At 34.9% G+C, this 20,029-nt stretch overlaps 2 protein-coding genes across 9 annotated transcripts; both read right to left on the bottom strand.

Moving 5' to 3' along the window:
* Positions 1,779-4,909, bottom strand: LOC18775149 (transcription factor MYB114). Its single transcript, XM_020565403.1, has 3 exons — positions 4,784-4,909; positions 4,574-4,703; positions 1,779-2,484 (listed from the first exon to the last, which is right to left on the bottom strand). The coding sequence occupies exons 1-3, from the start codon at positions 4,899-4,901 to the stop codon at positions 1,998-2,000; spliced, it is 735 nt and encodes a 244-aa protein (XP_020420992.1). The 5' UTR covers positions 4,902-4,909; the 3' UTR covers positions 1,779-1,997.
* On the bottom strand, positions 8,433-14,840 carry LOC18775437. 8 transcript variants are annotated; one of them, XM_020567195.1, is made up of 4 exons: positions 12,309-12,857; positions 12,086-12,163; positions 10,746-10,802; positions 8,433-10,375 (listed from the first exon to the last, which is right to left on the bottom strand). In XM_020567195.1, exon 4 carries the CDS (start codon positions 9,955-9,957, stop codon positions 8,776-8,778), a length of 1,182 nt encoding a protein of 393 aa, XP_020422784.1. In that variant the 5' UTR covers positions 9,958-10,375; positions 10,746-10,802; positions 12,086-12,163; positions 12,309-12,857; the 3' UTR covers positions 8,433-8,775. The 8 variants fall into 8 exon arrangements, 7 of the variants coding, with proteins under 7 accessions (XP_020422784.1, XP_020422778.1, XP_020422781.1 ...); XR_002272311.1 differs by lacking the exon at positions 10,746-10,802 and having other exon boundaries at positions 9,371-9,424; positions 10,327-10,375; positions 12,309-12,834; XM_020567189.1 differs by lacking the exons at positions 10,746-10,802; positions 12,309-12,857 and adding an exon at positions 14,601-14,840.

Raw genomic sequence — 20,029 nt, 5'->3', positions numbered from 1 at the left:
CATCTATCTTTTCACTATCTCTCACTCTCTCATCTCTCTATCACTATCTTATCTAATTCTCTCACACTCACGTCTCCCTCTCATTCTCACTCACTCTCAATCTTGCCAAAAGGTATATTCTCTCCAAATTTGAAATTTTTTTCATTAATATGTGTTTTTGGAGTTAGTTTTCAGTTTGTGTGAGGTTTGGGGTTGAGTAAAGGGGAGATATTGGAGTTTGGGTTGGATTTGTGATATAACAATTTTAGGGGAGATTATGCATTCTTTTTTTTGTTGTTGTTGTTATATGACCATATTTATTTTTTTGTAGGTAATCATCGAGACTTTGATGGCTAAAGTTGAGGATTAGGAAGCTATCAAAACATATCATCCGCCACTACCACCACAATACGCTTGTATTAGAATTTTATTATTGTATTTTGTTAATTTATGTGTACATTTTGAATATTATATATATATATTTATTTATTGGATAATTTGATCACTATTTTTCATATGTAATTTTATTTTGAATATGTCAATTTAAATTAAAGTAATTAAGAAAAATCTTACAATTAAATTAAATTTAAAAAGTAAAAATTCGAAAAAATTAATATCAATTTAAATTAAAGTGATTTAAAAAAAATCATACAATTAAATTAAATTTAAAAAGTAAAAATTTGAATAAATTAATATTAAAGAAATAATAAAACAAAAAGTCAAAAACCTTGCGCGACAAAATATTTTGTAGCGCAAACTATTAAATTAGTTTATTTTAATTAAAAAAATTTAAAACACAAAAAATATTTCGTCGCGCAAATATTTGCCCGACGTTAGTATTCGTCGCGCAAAACTCTAAAAATGTAGGCGGGTACCAAAAATGGGATGCGGGAATTTTTTATTTTTTATAAATTTTTTTGAGACTTTGCGTGACAAATATTTTTCGTCGCGCAAACCTTTGCTCGACCAATGTGTTTCGTCGCGCAAAGTTTTGCGCAACCAATATTTTTTCGTCGCGCAAAGTTACTTTGCGTGACCAATATTTTTTCGTCGCGCAAAGTCTTTCTTCACGATCTTTGCGCGATGGATTCTGCGCGACGAAGTTTCTGTCGCGTTAAAATTTGTGCGACTACAATGTATTTTGCGCGACGAAATTCTCTTCGTTGCGCAAAGTGTAAAATGTAGTAGTGAAACAAGTGAAATACAATATCTATGAGAATCAACTAATGTCAGATTCGATTATCTGGGGGTGTGCTAAGGGAAAATATATCCAATTCCACAAAATCTTATTGGACGAGGGGGAACCGAACCTCGGGTGTAAGAATAAATGCTCTTAATACTTGAGCTACAAGTCCCTTACTAAAAAGAGACTTTTATAGTTGAAGAAAATTGTCTTAATTAAAGCACATTAGCTCATAGTACCTATATATTAGGTACATAAAAATGTCATCAATAGTTCTCTTGTTTATATTGTTTTTCTCAAGTTTTTTATTTGTTGATATGCTTAAACACCACAAATCAACCTGATAAGTATTAAACATATTGTGTTTTCAACATTTGGGTGTTTACCTGATGCATAGGTACATAATTTCATGTGGGTACTTGTCTCATCGATTAGTATAATATGTGGATTTTTACTTTTATTGATTAAATTGTATTTTATCCATATATTAGGTAAATATTCACAAGGAAAGAATTCAAATTTTAAAATTTGAAATTCAATTACAATGAAATAATGCAATAAATTGGATTTTCAATGTGTTTCCTTATTTATCTCAAAGGGTAAAATCGATACAACAAAAAAAGTAATAAAAGTCAAAGGACCTGCATCTAAAACCAAAACGACGAGGACTTAGCCTAATGACAACTAATCGTTTTGGACCTAGAGCTAAGAAGCCCTTACATTTATTGATTAAATTATATTTTATCAAAAGAGCCAAAGGAGTGAACTTTTATTAATCGTTTTAGAACGTTGAAATAAAATTCATAGTTGGTCCCAAAGGGGTGAACTTTTGTTGTTATGTTGATAGATTCCAAAGGTCCATATCAGAAGAGCCAATCCAACAAGGACAGTCTTCCAAATATCTAAAATCTGTTCTTGTCCACGGAGCCAAATCTTCAACACAACAGTTTGTGAAGTGGTCTTCCTCTAGCACAAGACATGAACATTTTGTTCGTTCCACATTGTCCTCGTCCTCCAATAAGGTTTCCCACCAATCAACTTCATCTTCTATAGGCGATGAGGGTAGTATTGGCAGTTTGCTAAAATTCTCTTCTGGTTGATTATGATGTGAAGTTACAGTTTTATGCCCACTCAAATAGTGTGAAGTTTTCGAGAGCCGCCGTGGTTGAGGTCTGACTGCGATGTCCTTTTTGGTCTCTGGAGATTGCTCTTTCACCTTTTCAACAACACCAGAAGCCATCTTTCTACCCAGTCGAGTATTCCAAAAGTTTTTCACATCGTTTGCTGTTCTTCCTGGAAGTCGTCCAGCAATTAATGACCACCTTACATGCATAACACACAGAAAAGAAATACATAAGGAGCTTATTTTATTTTATTTTATTTTTTGCCAGACATAAAAGGTGTTTTATTTTCCTGTTGGAGAAAAATGAGAACAAAAAAAATTAAAAATTAAAAAACAAAAAACAACATAATATGATTATCATTAAAACATGCACTAAATTTCATTTATTAGTGCAGATTGTAAACTAGTCTCTAGCATTGGATTGGATTCCAACTGATTTCGTATGTCTCAATATGCACTAAAACTTACCACGATTTCATCCACAAAAAAAGAACTTACCACGAGGAGCAAATATTTTGCACTAAAAACCATGTTGAGTATTCCAAAAGCTGATGGAAAACCAATACCACCACACAAAATGTCGTTGGATGGGTGTGATTTAATCAAGTTTTTATCAAATATGACCAAAATCTAGTCTTTAAATTTATAAATGTCAGTTTTTTAAAAAACTTTTAAATATAGCCAAAATTTCACTTAAACCCAAATGTCCTCTAATTTAAAACTCAATTACACCAAAAACCCAAAATAGCAAGAGCACCAAAATTGGCTCCATCAACTCAATCATGCCTATGGATCCTATCATAAAAATGACAATGTAATTACCAAAAAGAAGAAGAAAGGGAAAAGCCAATGTTTTCATAAATCTAGGCAACAAAAATCATCGATGCGGCTATGCAGTGGTGGACCTAGAAATTTTTTAGCGGAGGTGCAAAATTGATTAAGTATGAAAAATAGTTTTTCGGAATAATCATTTTCTCAAGATAATTTTTGGCGGCTTTTATTCCTTACACATTAAATAAGAAAACTTGATTTTATGGGATTTTAGTATGAAGTATATATTGACTTAATGAGCCATCATTTTTAGCCTAAATCGTATTTTGCACTAAAACCGATTTTTCATATTTTGATTTAATAGGAATTTGATTTTCTAGTATTTTTATTTGAATCCAAATGGGGGGTACTTCCTTATTTACATTGTAAACTTAAGTAAATGGAGTAATATAACAATAAATTAAAGTAAAATGACAAAGACATTTACTTAAATGTTGAAAATGGAAATAAGGTAATCTGTACACCAGTTGAGCAAATAAGCAGTTTGAAGTACCTACAATGGTTTTTCCGGCGAGGAGAGGTGCAAGTGCACCTCCTTGCGCCTATGTAGATCCGCCAGTGCGGCTATGGCTTCAATCGGTGGGTTTGGGAGTTTTTTACAATAAAAAAAAGTTAAAGTTAGTTTCTTGACATAATAATTTTTAAATAATGTTGCTTTGCATCTGATGTGGGGGTTAAACTTTCTTGCAAACCAGGCCTTCCCTCAGGTATAAGAAAATTGCAAGGCCCTCCCTATTCACAGACTATCTTCCCATAGCACAAACTTACCTATATTAGCTTTGCTTTCCCTTCTACCTTTATAAAACAAAAGTAATAATAAAATGAAATAAACAAAAAGAGAGTGAAAAAACAAAAATATATCTAGTGTGGGTGCATATAAAACATGATATTGTGATAATTGTTCCATGAAATGTACGTATCCAAACCCTAATTAAGAACTAACTGCAAAGAAAATCCATTAAGGGCCATGGCTTGGAAGAGCATGACAATTAGCCTTTTGGTTAGGTTTTTAATTTAGAGGGCATTTAGGTCAATTTAAGTGAGTTTTTGACTATATTTGAAAGTTTTAAAAATAAAAAAAAAACTGACATTTATGAATTTGGGGGCTAAATTTTGGCTAAATTTGATAAAAAATCGATTTAATCTACCTGCTACTTGAATCTCAAAAATAAACTCATCCAACCAAAAGTAGCCAAGTTTAGCTACAAATGGTCTGTGTACCTTATAGAGTTAGGGGTTAGCTTCCTTTATTGGAACACACTGTTCTAGCTAGGACAGTTAGCATGGCAAAAGAAAGTTCTTGGTTAAAGGAGAAAGTTCTTGGTCGGGCATGATCAGGGATTAATTCTCAAGATGAAGAATGGCAAAACTGTTATCCATCCACAATAGTAAGCAGGAATAAATATGGTGTGCTTTAGCTAGGTTGGAAATTAAGGGGATTGATATATAAAACTTGCCTGTTTCCTAAAAGCTTATGAAGCCTTAATATTAGATCTATTTCATCCTCAGCAAAGTGTCCTCTCTTGATGTTTGGCTTCAAGTAGTTCAACCACCTTAGTCTACAGCTTTTTCTGCATCTCTTTAACCCTGCATCAAATATATATGTACATCCAATCTTTTAAAGCACTAAACTAGAATTGGGTTTCTTGAGATAATATATGTATCACCTGAATGTAGAGAAACCTGGTTCCATTTCCCGTCTCCATGTTTCTGAATGAACAGCCTCAGAAGATCATCTTCCTCTTTAGTCCATGCTCCTTTTCTCACTCCCGAAGAACTATCCATCTCGTACGTCGGATGATGTAACTAGTATTTAGCTCATCTTGGGTGCCAACATCCTCAAACCCTCCGAGACTAAATAGGGGTTTCCAACGTCCAGCGGCTTCAAAATACAGCCACATGCCTCTCTACTGTCCCACACAAAAAACGAGAATTAATGTATAATTAAAAGTAACAGTCGGACGTGTGGTATTTCAAAAGCTTCAGTTTCATGTACAAATTTATGCTACTATTACTATATGTGCCGGAGGTCCACATGGGTAATAACATACGGAAGTCCGCATGGGTTCAGTTCTTTCTAATGGTTAAGCAGCTGCAGTTTTTGTAAGGCTCTTCTTCACAACTTTCAAGGTTGGCATTACAAATAATTTTCAAGAAACCAATATAGTAGCCAATTCTTTACCAAATCTAGGACATACGTACTCTTCATCATGTACGTATTTGGTTTAGTCACTTTCCTTCTATTGTATTACATAAATTACAGTTTGATTGTTTTGGTTTGAAGATATGTAGAGAATCTTCTTTGTAAATTCCAAGGTAGTTTTCAAACGTAAAAAAGGTTTCATTTCCACCAACTTGACTGATATTTAGGAAATGTAGTTTGAACTAAAAATTTTGAAGTAATATAGTATCAATAACATTCAAACGATTACCAGTTCGTAACTTAAACTGCGGTAATCGCATAGTTTGACCCACACTACAATGTATCTCATAATCCGACTTATTTCTTTCTTAAGTATCTTTATTGAAAAATCATCCGTACAAAAAAATTCACTCAAATTTAAAACCTCTTCATTATCTAATTGTGACAAACTAAATAGATGAACACTATATTTTTTTATAAATAAAGAATTCTTTGCAAAAGTGGCTAAATGATCTCTAATTTGGATGCAATTTGGCAAGGATCGATAATCCTTGAATGAGGGCCTAAAAATTGAATGAGTCGGATTATGAAAATACATTGTGGAGTACATGAATTAGCATTGTACTGACCTACGTACTAACTCAGAACGCTTACTCTTTATCTTTTCTATTCTAACTTTTAGATACATATTAGTTTCAATCAGCATGTGTCTTCAAAAGAACAATAATAAATTTTGCACAAGATATAGTGAAAAGCTTGTTTTTTCAAAAGAGAAACTAACATAATTACATCATACAAAAATCATGCAGACAGATGCCCCATTTTGTGTTTTCGTCTATGATCCCCAAAAATTGTTACAAGCATTCTCCAGTTAAATTGCACATTGCATTATGAGTCCTTTCTGTCAACTCCGTCTCATTTTCTGTTAAAAATGATCATATGGCCTACATTTTTTAAGCATACCGGATCGAGAAGGTAAAATATTTTTCATTTTTTTTGCTGCCGCAGAAACCCCTCTTTTTTCACAATTTCTCTGCAGAACTAATTGGAAAGCTGGTATGTATACAAGTTCAGTTCGTTGGACTAACCCTAGCTGTCATTCATTTGACATATATCCTATTAAAAAGAAAGGGACATTGAAAAAAAAACAGAATCAAAAGTTAGGTCACATGTTTTTCTGTAAGATTTCCTGAATGTTGGGTGCAGATTTGAAGAGAAACTTGAGGTGTAGAATTGAAGACAGAAAAGATGTTGATTAAATATTAGCTGCAGAAACCGAAATTAAGCTTGTCAAAAGCTCTCCAATTATTCTGACCACAAAAAAAAAAAGTTATCTAATTATTCTGAGCCAAATGAAGAAGAAAAAAAAGGGAAAAAGAAAAACTAATTCAGTTTAATAATATAAATGAAATGAAAAATCAAAAGAAAAACTTGTTTAAATTTCAAAGAGAATGGTCAGCGCCCCCACTACTAGCGACACCGATATTGTCCCAACTTAACCACCTACAAAGCTCAGTAGATGTGGGGTTTTTATCACAAAAGACCTCAGTGATATTAATAGTGAAACCATTCATTATATATTATTTTATTTTATTTAGTCAAATTTCCGATGTGAAACTTATATTCTTCAACGAAACTTTGAAATAACAACCCAATAGCATTGTTCGTAATTCACATAGAATTGCTATATAAGCTGGTTCTTTTCGTCTTGATATTACTTATATTCTGTTTGATAAAGGAAAAGTGATTTTCAAATGATTTGAAGTCCGACGAAACCTTCACAGACAACATATATGGACGAAACCTTCACATGTTGAATTTAACGACATATATGGACGGAAATGAATATCAATCCTTTCATCAAGAAGGTGCACTTAAGACTTATTATATCTTATGGAATAAGTCGAGAGACAAAGGGTAAATCAACAGTGGAGAGATCGAAATCACAGACATCGGAGAGATCAAAAAAACGGAGGTGACAGAAACAGCGGCGAGATCCGAAACATGGAAATCTCGGCCGACCCCTTAAAAGTTGGGAGTTGGGACGACAATGTCCAAAGTTCATAAAAGACATTGCTTTATTCAACCAGTCACGTACTGCACATGTTGACATTCAACAATGGAACATAAAGGCTATTAACTTTCAAGGACCAACAACAATAGACTGTAGGTAGTTAAAAGAGTTCACATCACCACCCAATCGATGTCCTCTCCTTTCCACAGTTTCCTTAGCCACGACACGACATGCCAACTGTGGCTATTATTGGTCTACAAGTCACAGCTACCATACACATGTGGTGTGCCCTCAAATACATAAGCAACAATTTTACTGTCTCTGGCTGAAAACAATTAGACATGGACTCCATGGCCCAAGGAGCTTGTGTCATATCTTATTAGGCTTGCGTCACTCCGCCCCTAAATACATTACAAGCCCTTTGCAATTTGTCTGTTTGAAATGAAGAAATAGCGTCGGTTCATTCTAGATACAGAAAACATTCAACCAAGAGCTTAAAAGATTTGAAGGGATTGAATGAATCATTTTGGCGGTGGAGAGGAGGATGTAACCAACAAAATGGAGACCCACCACCACAAAGAAAATGTAGCAAGGCACAAGGGGAGGACCCTACCCTAATATCGTTCGCAAAAGGAAAAAAGAACATTTAACATTGAACTATTACAAATGGTAGTTTGGACCGTTGTCTAGCTGGCAACTAATTAACATCTATGGAAACAAAAGATTTGCCAGAATGAGGATAGAAATAAAGATACCCTTTCTGAGTAAAATAACATAGAAACACACTACACCAGGATCAAGCTTATCACAACTGATGAGCATGAACATGGACATAGCTAACACATCCAAATCCAAAATTGGATGACGTGAGAACACGTGTGCTCGTCGTTAGAGGTGGGAAGATGAAGAAGGAATTTAACGTTCAAGAGTTATTCTTAGATGTAATGTTTATCCATTACCAAAACTAGTTAAATTAGGCAATGGACTTGTACGTCAACTTGTTCATACCAATTACCCCTATATTCCATGGGAAATTTTTTTTCTTTTTCTGAGTGCAATTCAATACATGCATGACCCATGTCCAACTATCCACCCTGCAAGTAGGTTCATAGCTAGTGCTTGCAAGGTGTTTGTGCCACCTCATATTTGGACCATAAAGTGTGTTGATCCTTTCAGCATAGATATATTCTCTTCTCTTTTTGTTTAAACAATGAAAAATGGGATATTAAAAAGAACACGGACAAATCAAAACCAGAACAATGCAACATAACCTCGTATAAAAAAAAAAACTGAAAAATAATATCCAAATCTTAAGTATCTCATGTAGTCATGGTGATCCTGCATATCCTTAAAACTTTCAGGCTACTCACAACCCATTCTCCAGACAAGGCACGAAGGGGTTTTTCAGATCCGTCGGAACCCAAAACCACCACCATGTGATACAGTCTTGATTCAAATGTGGCCTAGAACTCCCACCTGGGAAGATGAAATATTGAATTGTACTAAGAATCTTCTTCCTGAGTAGAATCCAGCAGATGAGCTTTGTAAGCTACTAACAATACCTCTGCGTCATCTCTAAATCTTGATATAAACTTATCCAAAAATTCCTCCTCTGTCAAAACAAGTGCACCATAAAAAGTTGGATCCCTCTTCAATAGCCGTTTTGACTTTATAACCTCTAAAACCCTGTATCGGGCAATCACTCGGTTCTCCATGCTAAACATCAAAATCCAAGGTGTATGAATTAATACTGACTTTTTGAACTTAACCGTGTTCAAGAAGAAATCAATTCCTAACTTTAACTTCTCCTCTGATGTCCTAAGCAAACCTGGAGTTCTTCTAAACATTTCCATACATTCATCCTCTGAAAAGCCAAAAATACAAAGCAGGTCCAGTTTTCTGCTGATTGTCCCACTGCGCAAACAACTGACTGTGTAGAGAGCATGAACCAACATCCTAGAATTCAATGAGAAACCCATTTCCAGAACCCGTGAAACAAGGCTTCTAAGTACAGATTCTTGCACAATGAAAAGCCATGGCTGCCTCTTCAATAGCATGGTAAGCTGAGAACCAACAATTCCACAACTCTCCATAAAGGCAATGTTGCCCAACAATCTCGATTCTGGATCTTTCCTCACTACCCAATTGCATCTACACAAAACCCGAATCAAATCCTTGGCATTCTCATCATTCCCTAAGATTTTCTTGAGAATTTCAATACAGGGTACTAATTTTCTTTCCAAACTAACAGTCAAAAGCGTGGAATTCTTGGAAATCAAACTAGCGAGATCAGAACTGGAAAGACCTAACTGTTGAAAGAACTCAAGCTTTGGCCTTAGGGTCTTATCAATATTAGAAAACAAGATTTGGGGTGAGCCACGCACAGCAGAGCGGATATGGGTATCGGAGAATCCAAGCTCTCGAAGAAAGCTACGGACGGATTGGGGCTTTTCAGGGGATGTGACCCAGGAGAAGCGATTCGAGATTGAGGACGCTTGGGTTTTGGTAAATTTGAAGGTACTGATAAGGTAATCTGTTATGTGAGAGTTTCCATTTGGGTTTGGGATTTTCATGGGTGAAGATAGAGAAGAGAAACGAGATATTGAAAGTTTGGCTGTGTTAGAGGGAAGGCATTGGAATTTTGGAGGTGAACGAAAGAACATAAGCGGTTTCAGAGCTTTCATTTGCACCTATAGCCATATATAAGTGCATATATATATATATGTGACTATATAAAAAATATTGAGAGAGAGAGAGAGACGGGGAGATTTTTGTGTTGTATGATTATGAAAGAAAGGAAAGGTGACCAAGGGAAGGGGGAATCAAAGGTAAAAATGAAAGATATAAAGGAATAATTAAGTGATGTTCTTCCAGTGGGCACTTTAATGAAGAAAAGAAGCATTGTACATTGGGAGAGGTATACGCGTTTTTGTCTCACTTGTAATAGTTCTTAATTCTCAGTCATTTGATTTACTAATATTACTGATAGTTTAAACATTTCAATAGGGAAATATTGTTACAACATTTCTTGAATGTAATGGCAGGCAAGTTACCAAGCAGTGTTTCCTTGCTTGCTGTTCCAGGCTCACGCAGAGATACGTTCTGTCAAGAAGCATGAAAGATGATTTTTTTAATTTAACATGTATGCCAAACTTCAAAAAGGAGTAGAACAAAGCTAAAAGTTTTTGAAGATAGAGAAGATCCAATCCAAAAGCATCACCATGTATGCTTCATCTTAACATGAAAAAACAAATCAATTCAATCAAATTTCAAAACTGACATTACACAATCAGATAACCAACAAATAAAAAAAAGTTCAAACATGACATATGGTTTTTTAATTCTTAATAGGAAACATTACAAATCAAAATAAATAAAAATGCAGCACAAGAACTTAAGTAGGAGGCCTTGTTGTCAGGAAGATCCCCTTTAAGGAACAAGAATCTATGATGTCAATTAAGTTATGCTATACCTCTCAGACATATGGTTGGAAATTTCCTAGCTCAAGCTCCATGTACAAATTTGTAGTCTGTATGATCCCGTTTCAGGAACAAGAATCTTTGTCAAATAAGTTACTCTATTCCCCAAACATATATGATGAGGAATTTCTTATAGCTCAAGCTCTACACAAAGATTATACCATGTGTGAAATAACTTCAGCGAAAAAATTAGAGATCCATGGCACACAATCAGACAACCATGAAACGAAAAATTCCGAGTAATAAGATTAATTTTCTTTGTATTACTCAAGCTAACTTTACATATAACAAAAACAGAACAGAACCAAAACATGAAGAAGCAGAAGAGAGAAACAAAACTAGAGGCATTATATCCAAATCTGAAGCATAACGTCTTGTACTTGTGGTGATCTCCTTTCAACTATGACAATCCAGATGTGTAATAAGTTACACAAAAACTTATGACAAGGTATCTCCTGGGTCAAGCTTTGGTGTACAACACATTCAATTGATTATATATCTAGCTTTGAAATAGAATTTAAAACACTTATTGAATGGACATGGTTCATTGAATTGATTATATACCTAGACTGAAAAATAAAAGAACTTACATTCCTTAACTTGCAATTAAGGCCCTGACCTGTCCCAGGAAAACAATGCGAGTGCAACACGATTGTTTCGCAAAGTAGGCAGGTAAGCGGTGCACAGCTTACAAATGTGTTTGAAAATTGTGGAACACTTTCATTAGCAGTTCCAACTGGTGGGATGTATTTGCATTCTTCAGTGGAGCAGTGTCTTGAAAATATGAGATATAATTCTTTGTGCTAACTATCATTGTTGACAACCTGTGCACTGCTTCCCCACCTACTTCGACACTTGAGCGTAAACATGACCGGAGCCAGAATTGTTTGTTCAGGCCGAACTTCCAAACTGAACATTTTTTTTAATGGAAGGTGATAGAGCTTTTGTTTCATGGAAGAAACGATTAATTCCATGGCACATAGAACTTGTAGGACTAAGTTAATGAAGAGAAGGGGAAGGAAAAAAAAAAAAAAAAGAACGAAACGGAACCTACAATTCTATAAATTGGGGTGGAATCGGTTCGGTTATCAGAAAATTATGACAGAATAAGAAAATACAAAATAAAATAAAAAAAGGGGCAAGCTACATCTTTTACAACTTCACCAATTTTTTAATTGACAATATAACAGAAGCCAAACCCAAATCAAAACAGATAGATTCTTATAAGACAAACGCACCATTAATCAATAAACCCAAACAATTCATTCCCAAACTAAATTGAGTAATTCACCATTCAAATGTAAAGTAACAGTGCCTACAAGAGAGAAATTACCTCAAATCAGCATCTGAATTTGGGTCTCAACTGAAATTCCCAAATTGGGATTTGAGAGACATAGAGAGAACTGAAAACCTAAAAGAGAACAAAGCAACCGTATAAGTCAAAAGTAAAACAGAAAAAAAAAATATAAAAAAAAATTATAGAAGTCAGAAAACAACTGAGAGCGAGGTGTGTTCGAAGAAAATAGAAAAGACTAACAGAGGAATGATGAGTTGACCTCGCAATGGGGAGGGAGGGAGAGATTGGCCTCTAAATCTGAAGTCAGCCACCTCAAATTTGGAGGCTGGCAAGGTCGTCTCCTTCACTGTTGTTGGCCTGAATAGAGAGAAAGAGAGAGAGGGGTGAGGATGAGAGAGCCGACGAGAAGAGAGAGACGACGCCAACAACGATGGAGCATGAAGGAGGGATGGGGAAGCAGAGGACGAATGATGGCAGTGTGGACTTTGTCGCCGACGTCGGTGGATGTGGCGGGGAGCAGCAGTCTGGAAGAGAAGACTTGGATGTTTGTCTGTCGATTTTTTTTGGGTGAGTGTTAAAGTGAAGTTGCAGAGTACGCGGAGGATGGAGTCGAAGTAGAGGCTGAGCGAGTGATGGTCTGCCCCGCTGTGCTGTGTTTACGCAATAAAGTCACCTTTTAGTCCTTGTAGCTTTTCGGATGTTACACTTTGGTCCTTTTGGTGTCACAACTGGCAATTTGATCCAAATAATTTGATAAAGGTCGCAATTCAAGAACACGTCCAAATTTCCTTTCAACTCCCTAATGTTGTAAGCATGTGCTCTTCACATATAGGGGTATTTCTGTCTACTCGTGTTATCTACCTTACTACTTGGCTAAATCTCTTCCTATTTCATAAGAGCTCTTCAAATATTTAGACTCTTGGGTTGAGATTTCGATCAATTTGTAGAAGTATCATAGTGAGAAAATTTTGATTTAGAGGTGGCAGAAGTGGCTCATCTCGTCATGGCATACTGATTTAACTCTCTACGTGAGGGGCATGTGCTTACTCCGTCATGAAATTGGACTGAAATTTGGACGTGTCAAATTGAATGGAAATTTGGATATGTCCTTGAATTTTAATGAAAAATCAAACTACATGGATCAACTTGCCAAAATTAAAACCACATGAACTCAAAGTGATTTTTTAAAATAAAATTAATAATAATTTAAGGTTTTTTTTATTGTAAATGGTCCGTGAATGTATTAGTCTTCAAACTTTCATTACGAGTTAGGAATGGGATGGGGTGATGGTGGTCGCCGTTATGCATGCTTCATTTAAAGAGGGCAAAACCATGAACCAGTTCAAAATTGTATGCATGCAACTAAACTGGAAATAGGAAATATATCCAACCAAATTAGGAGACCCACATTGCACAATTGAACAACCACTAAAGACACATTGGATCCCGAAGCTTAGAGAAGTGAAACAACTATTATGATACTGCTCATGAATAAGTCCTTGTGGAAGTCTCTTGAGATTTCCGGATTGATGGATTCTAAATTTACAGAGGAATCATCAAAGTCAAAAGGGTCCAAAAGTGAAAACAAAACATTGTTAGAAATGCAAAGAAACTGATTGCACAAACCAGAAACGGCGAAACCATTTATGGGATTGGGAAGTTCTAAATCCAAACACTTGGGAAATGCTTCATAACAAAAGAGTGAGCACCTTCTTATGCTGTGTCATTAAAGAAATATTCACAAGCATTTTTCATGACATTCATCTTGTGACGGAAATTTATGAATCTTGAACTGCTAATGAAAGTGTTCCACCATTTCCAAACACATCTGATCACTTGTGCACCACTTCCACGCCTTCTTTCACACTTGAGAGTAAACGTGAGTGGAGCCAGAATAGTTTGTGCAGGCGGACTAAACCTCCAAACAAAATATTTATTCTCTTTTTTTAATGGAAGGTGATAGAATTTTTTTTTGTGGAAGAAACAATTAATTCCATGGCTGGCATAGAACTTGTCGGACTAAGTCTAAGGACCAGCCACAGTTGCTTACTCAAGAGTCAGCAAACTACAACTCAAGACCAACCCTCAATTCTATAAATTATACAGGACTAAATTCCATAAACTAATGCCAGAAAGTTATGACTGAATAAAAACCACAAAACCAGCAATCTACCACTTTTCCAACTGCACCAAGTTTTTTATATATATAAAAAAAAATACAGGTAATTGATAATAAGAAAAGAAAAACCAAATCAAACACCGAGATTCTCATAAAACAAACGCACCTTTAAACAATAAACCCTAACAATTCATTCTCAAAATAAAACGAGTAATTCGCAATTCAAATGTAAAGTAACAGTTAGAGAAGAATTACCAAAAATCAGCAGCTGAACTTAGGTCTCAACTGAAATTTCCAAATTGGGATTTGAGAGATATAGATAGAGCTGAAAACCTAGAAGAGAACAAAGCAACTATATTAGCACGAAGTAAAACTCAACTCAGAAAAAAAAAAATTACACAATTCAGAAAACAAAAAAGCTGATGAGATAACCTCGCAATGGGGAGGGAGGGAATCAGACTGCTGTGCTGCGTTCGAAACTTGGAAGAGAAGACTGGAAGTGGAGAGAAAGTAGAGGCTGACTGAGTGAGTGATGGTAAGCGGGTCAGGGGCAAAGGACTACGCCGCTGTGCTGTGTTTGAAATTCCGAAGGGAACTGTGAAATGGGCTTGGGCTTGCATGTAAATTTCATGCACTATTATTTCTGCTTGAAAACTTCAGCATGAATGTTTGATTGCAATGGCTCAAAGGCTCTTGTTTAATAAGAGTTACTTACATTGGCACCTGTTTAGGTCTTTCCTCTTTTTATAAAACTCTTTTTAAGGTTTGAGAAATTACATTAACATTTTCTAATATTTTAAATTGTTTTTACAAGATCCTTCTTGTTAATTTTCCGTTTAAAAATTACTTATATCGTTAAAAAATTTCTCCAAATGACAAAGTTAACTTTAAAGATTAGATGACCCATACACCCTCTAATCTTTGAGGTTATTTTTATCATTCGAAGTAATTTTGTGAAGAGAGGTACTAGTGTGATATCTTAAACCTTAGGGGTTTTGTGAAAATCGGAAAAATCTTAATAGGTGTCGTGCAAATAACTATTCATGTTGGCATGTGCTCCTCTACGAACCGTCTAGGTGAAGATCATACACTCGGACTAATTAGATCACCAATGCCATATGTCAACAAATGGCTGTGTCTTACATTAAAAACATTCCAAACCCTCGCCAAGTGTCATTCATTGGTTGGCCCCTTGTGATCAATACCTCCAGTCATACTTGGGCATAGCCAAAGATCGCTTTTTTTAATGATTAGGGCATGGCCCGAATAAATATTTTCACTCAGACACTCTGCCCAAATACTCTCTCATCAACCCTAACTTTGTTCTAACTTTGCAATCAAAGAGGGCTTGACCGATACCACACTCATGCCTCTTAGATGATAAGTTCAATTCTCCTGTGCATAACAATTCCAACAAGAGAAATAAGTACCTGAAGTTTCCACCTAACTGGGTAGAAACTCTAACTTTGATCTAGTCAAAGTCCTACGTTGTTGACCATACACTTGTATAGACCTAGATTTTTTCACTTATCAGCATCTTTATCATGCACAAGTTCCTTCATCTGTGTCACCTCCGGATTTACCCGCTCACTTACAGTGGGTTTCATCTTGATCTACAAGTTCGAATAATCATAAAAGGCTTCTGAAGTCTTCCCTCTCAAACATTTCAAGACTTGCCCGAGTGTAAATGCGTCTCATTTGATGTTGCATTGGTGTTCGAAATGGCAGTAGAGGTTTTTCATTATTATCAACATGATCAGCTATTAACTCCTTATGCCTATGAACCAAGAGCTCTTTCAAAACGTACAATGAATTCCATAAATGTGTTTTTTGGGTTAATATATTGTTTGAAAAATGAATGACAGCTTTCGGCCCGTTGACTACTTGACATCCCAGCCGAAAACACATGTTTTACATATGATGGAAGCCAATTCTCCACAAAGCATGAGCTTAGCCACGGATGGTCTTTCAGCTCATTGCTTGTGATGATTTCGTCCCATTTCACATTAAATTCTTCTTTCGTGTCCATACCCCATATGCATTTTGCACATTTTCGAAAAACATTCTCCAATGCCGGGTTTCTCCGTAAACTTATTCAAGATATGCCATATGCAATATCTATGGAATGTTTTCAGAAGAGTTACAGCAAGTGCCTATGACATGGCTGCATCTTGATTAGTGATGATAATTTTGGGTGGCTCACCTGGCATGGCTTTCTTGAATTTCTTGAACAACCATACAAATGAATCCATGGTATCACTAGTTATGAATGCACAACCAAACAACAATGTATGTTGATGGTTATTAACGCCTAACAAAGGCGCAAAGACCATCCCATAGTGGTTCGTGTTGAACGTTGTATCAAATACCACACCTCCCCAAAAAACCCATAAGCTCATCTTGACCTTGCATCTACTCAGAAAACATTACCCATCCTTCCTTCCGAATCTACCTCCATCTTGAAATAAAATGATTCATTCTTTTCTTGCTCAGCCAAAAAATGCTCTTTCAGCAGCTCTGTATCATGCCCAATCACCTCTCCCGCATGTTCCTTGCATAATTATAGACATCTCTCTTAACAAACCCAACATTTTCCAATCCCCCTACTTGCACTTCAAGAAGGCTTACCTGTTTATGTACATGGATATTAACTTTGCTCATATATGTACTATAGACCTTTGTAGACTTTGTTAAGTTACGGTAAGATCTCAATAGATGGACTTTATCAACTGTGGTCATGTCATGGTTGTGTACCTCATTGAATCCTATAACAATGTACTTATTCTTGTCTTTTACCTTCAAAATCGCAGGTTTAGCCTTGCAACCAGTTCAAGTACAACCTCGATGTCTTCTCTTATAACTAACAGTGCTTGTCAACGAATACCCTTGTTTACAACATACATATTCTTTCCTTGTTACCTCTTTTGTGAATGTGCACATTCTCATTGTAGAACACCGAATGCCGAATTCGGCTTTCGCGACATACATATTATAGAAATTGAAAACATCCTCACAGCAATCAAATTCAAGTCCCAATTTTGGTTTGAAGTCCGAACTTACTTCCAGTATCACCTGTCCTTCACACTCTATTTCACAATTCTTGCAATTGAACCCTGAATATCACATCACCACCATCATACCAACATTGGCACATGCTTTCAAAGAGTTTTTAAAATATATATATATATATTAACTAACATATGATCCATGAAAATGACTGTCTGGTGAAATATTAAAAACTTACATACAAACTAACGTAACTCATGTTGATGCCCAATACTAAAATTAAGAAATATAATATATCACTTACCTCGTAAGTGATTTCCAACTTCGAAATTTCAACAAATATGACAATGTAGCCCTTTTAGATCTGTACATCAACCCCAAAAACCTTTCATCTTCCTCAACCTATGTTTCAACCGTGCTCAAGGATTTCAAAACCAAGAGAACATAACCACAATGGTACGGTCGCCAATTTCCAACTCAACGCCAGTTTCGACGTTGCTTAGGGATTGACAAATGTTCCGACCAAAAAGATCAAACCACAAAGATGAAAATATAAAATCCAAGATTGCTTTGTTTCGCTTGAATGAGAAAGCCAGAAAAATGAGGGTATCGTTTATGTGTTCTTCCTCAAAGCGAATAAGGAATAACAGGAGCACTCTTTCTTCAGTGTTAGTGTTCTTCCTCAATCAAAGCTTATAAAAAAATTGGCCTCCTAATTGAACAAAGCAAACAGTTGTTTTGGAGGGAGGAAAGAGAAGAAGGCCTCATTCTAATACAACACTTTCACGTACAATTGCTTTTCACGCAGCCGTTAGATTAGATCCAACGGTGTTATCATGTAATGTTCTCATATAGGTATTCTCACTAGATCCTTTCCCTTTAGTTATATACCCATTCTTAGCATTAGTGACATAGATAAACCCTACACCATTTAATTTCTATAAACAAACCCAAAAAAATCCAAAACATAATAGCTAACCCTATTGAATTTAATTTTGATTATTAAATTACTTTGATACCCCATTGAGTGTTTTGGTTTTTTTATGAAGTTTTGGGGTTGGGCTTGTTTTAAGAAACAAATGGCAGTTTTGTAATTTATAGAAAGTTCAAAGGCTCTTTGTTATGTTATAAATGGGATTTTGGTGTGTTTCTAAAGTCTATTTCATGTATGGTATTTTTATAATTTGGACTCCTAATATGGGTATAATAGTGAATCTCCCATAAAAATACTAATTGTCAATTAAAAAAAACAAATAATATGCAAAAACCAAAATTTTGCATTTTGAAGCAATAATATGCAGAAAAACAAATTCATTGATAAGCCACAAAATGCATTGCATCTAAAACCAAATACAATAATATTAACATAAAAAATAAACAAAATCACCCAAAATATCATTACAAGCCAATATATAAACATTCCGACCAAAAATTAAACCAGTACATAAACGAAGAAAAAAAATTCATGGTAGTTAATTATTATTCGTGTTGATGCCAAAGTCAATAGAAACTTAATGTTATAGTTTTGTGGTGTTTTGTATAATGCTATCGTAACCTATTATAGCGTTTTTAACACGTTATTTGGAGGAAGTTGTGATGTACATACATAGTGGGGCAACTCAAACAGGCGTTCCATCTACTGTAGCAGAATCAAGTGTGAAACAATTGGCATTTGGAAGTGCCACTTTTGTCATATTAATAGTAACTTCTTGCAATTTAATTTTTTCAAATTATATTCCAGGTGTAACAAACAAAATAGAAAATTGAATTGCGGGGGTATTGTCTTTTTATTGCAATGGTGCAAACTGCCAAGATATAGCGAGCCATATGCATGCGTCTAGCATAGGAGCATGTGACTCTTTTGATCTCTCTCGTTTATAAAGTTAAATGATGGGAGATTCACTATTATGCTCAATATAGGGATTCAAATATTTTATTTTATTTTTAATAAAAAAAATTACATAAAATGGACTTTAGAAACATAACCAAGGCCTCCTACAAATTACAAAATTGTTATTGATTTCTTAAACCAAGTCCAACCCCAAAACCTTAAAAAAATTATAAATCAAAATAAAAAATCAAAACACTCAACAGGACATCAAAGTAATTTAATTTTGCCAGCTGTCATTTTTTAGGGTAGTTTATAGAAATTAAATTGTGTAGAATTTATCATAGGGATATGATTTCCCCATTCCCCTTTTCTCCACTTACACTCCTTTTTATTTTTTAATACTTTTTAATCAATTTTGTTCTTTCTCTTTCCTATTCTACCCTTACCCTACATTAATTTCTTTTTACTTCACTTTTATATTAGTTCTTTTTCTTCATACTTAATTTTCCAACTTGCACTCCATTTTCAGTATTTTTTTTTCCTTTAATCGAGTAAGAAATTAAGTTTTTTTTTTTCTTTCCCTTTAATACTGAAAATTGAGTGTAAGTTGGAAAATTAAGTATAAAGAAAAATAAATAACATAAAAGTGAAGTAAAAAATAAATTAATGTTGGATAAGGATAGAATAGGAAAGAAAAAGAACAAAATTGATTAAAAAGTATTTAAAAGCAAAAGAGAGTGTAAGTGGAGAAAAGGGGAGTGGAGAAATCAGCTCCCTGGACTTGTTCAATATAGATCCCTAAATTTTCTATTTCCTAGACATATACCCATCACTCTATAAATCTATGTGTAAAACTCAATTTTAAATTTAAATTACTAGTAGGATATAAGAGGTCGTAGTATTCCTATGTTTTTAATCGTTGCCACCAAATTTTCATATTTTATTAATAATTTATTTCAAGCATTTCATTAACTGTCATAATTGTAATTAATATTCCCTATTAATAGCATATCAACACCCCACA

Source organism: Prunus persica, chromosome G6 (assembly GCF_000346465.2).
Source record: "Prunus persica cultivar Lovell chromosome G6, Prunus_persica_NCBIv2, whole genome shotgun sequence".
In the NCBI taxonomy this organism is placed as follows: domain Eukaryota; kingdom Viridiplantae; phylum Streptophyta; class Magnoliopsida; order Rosales; family Rosaceae; genus Prunus; species Prunus persica.
The sequence above is the reverse complement of the archived record's forward strand: the minus strand, read 5'-3'. Positions and strand labels throughout refer to the sequence as shown.

Coding starts and splice junctions, on each gene's coding strand:
- LOC18775437 (XM_020567189.1), bottom strand. CDS start 9,957: ATGAAAGCTCTGAAACCGCTTATGTTCTTTCGTTCACCTCCAAAATTC.
- LOC18775149 (XM_020565403.1), bottom strand. CDS start 4,901: ATGGATAGTTCTTCGGGAGTGAGAAAAGGAGCATGGACTAAAGAGGAA. Junction 4,704..4,783: donor CCAGGTTTCTCTACATTCAG/GTGATACATATA, acceptor TATTTGATGCAG/GGTTAAAGAGATGCAGAAAA. Junction 2,485..4,573: donor CATAAGCTTTTAGGAAACAG/GCAAGTTTTATA, acceptor TATGCATGTAAG/GTGGTCATTAATTGCTGGAC.